The 1,196-nt window shown below is 51.3% G+C and overlaps 1 protein-coding gene across 1 annotated transcript in view; it reads left to right on the top strand.

The window, feature by feature from the left end:
- Window positions 1-675: 675 nt before the first annotated feature.
- The window catches only part of LOC117175294 (proline-rich receptor-like protein kinase PERK10), an 8,634-nt gene continuing 8,113 nt past the window's right edge, over window positions 676-1,196 (top strand). Inside the window, exons 1-2 of the mRNA XM_033365003.1 lie at window positions 676-822; window positions 886-1,096. Of these exons, the coding sequence (XP_033220894.1) occupies window positions 676-822; window positions 886-1,096 (358 nt within the window). The remainder of the gene's footprint in view (window positions 823-885; window positions 1,097-1,196) is intronic.

Raw genomic sequence — 1,196 nt, 5'->3', positions numbered from 1 at the left:
CAGTGCCGCTCTGCCTATCGACTAGATAGGTTGCTCCTCTGTATACCTGTAGTTAATAAAGCCTAATTCTATATATTCAACTCCTGGTGCATTCTCTCTCCGAAAAATAACCCCTCACCTTTCGTCGCACCAGACGCTCGTTTTCAACATGTCCACTTGGACCTCGTTGGCCCACTCGCATCATCGGAAGGCTTCGTCTACTGCCTTACGATGATCGATCGGTTTTCTCGTTGGACTGAAGCGATACCGATCCGCGACAAAACTGCTCAAACAGTTAGCCGAGCGTTTTACGACAACTGGATATGCAGATTCGGATCCCCCGAAAGAGTTACGACCGATCAAGGTTCCGAATTCGAGGCGCAACTCACCAAGGCACTCCTTTCGCTAACCGGCTGCCAGCGTATCCGTACAACAGCCTGGCACCCAAAAGCGAACGGCATGATAGAGCGCTGGCACCGTACTGTAAAAGCGGCTATCATGTGCCACAACGACCAGAATTGGGTCCGCACACTTTCGACCGTTCTCCTCGGACTACGCACCCACGTTCGCGAAGAAACGGGCGCCTCCCCAGCGGAATAGTTATACGGCACCGTTCTACGCGTCCCCGGCGAATTTTTCCTTGAAGGAGAGTTCACCGCAGACCCGCAAATATTCCTCGAGGAATTCCGCGAACACATGCGCAAAGTTCGACCCATACCAGTCACTCAGAAATACAAGCCCCGTGCGTTTTTCTTTAAAGACTTGCACACCTGTACGCACGTATTTGTGGAGACCAAGTCAGTCAAAAAACCCCTCGAACGTCCCTTCACCGGGCCTTACAAAGTCCTTGAGCGCATCGACAACCTGTAAACGGCTTCCGAGCGCTACAAACTCGTATCCCCGCAGCGTCCTGCAACGAGCCGAGCAGACCCACCTCGAAGCGAAAAACCACCGCAGAACTTCGCTACCGAACCCGCCGCCTCGAGCAGCCAACCCGTGCGAACCCCTGCGCCACCGCTACGACCTGCGTTGAGAACCTATCTCTCGAAGAAAACTGCGCGCAAGGCTGTCACGTTGAATCTTGTAGCGAACGAAATCTATGCGCCAAAGAATCTTTGTTAGAATCTAGTTTTAAGACTAAATTTAAGTTCTTTTGTAAACTTATTTCTTATTCATATATAAGGAGTCATCCCTTATGTACGACTCTTATAGGGGGG

The sequence above is a fragment of the Belonocnema kinseyi genome, chromosome 6, assembly GCF_010883055.1.
Source record: "Belonocnema kinseyi isolate 2016_QV_RU_SX_M_011 chromosome 6, B_treatae_v1, whole genome shotgun sequence".
Taxonomy (NCBI): domain Eukaryota; kingdom Metazoa; phylum Arthropoda; class Insecta; order Hymenoptera; family Cynipidae; genus Belonocnema; species Belonocnema kinseyi.
Note: the sequence above shows the minus strand (reverse complement) of the source record. Positions and strands in the feature narration are given on the sequence as shown.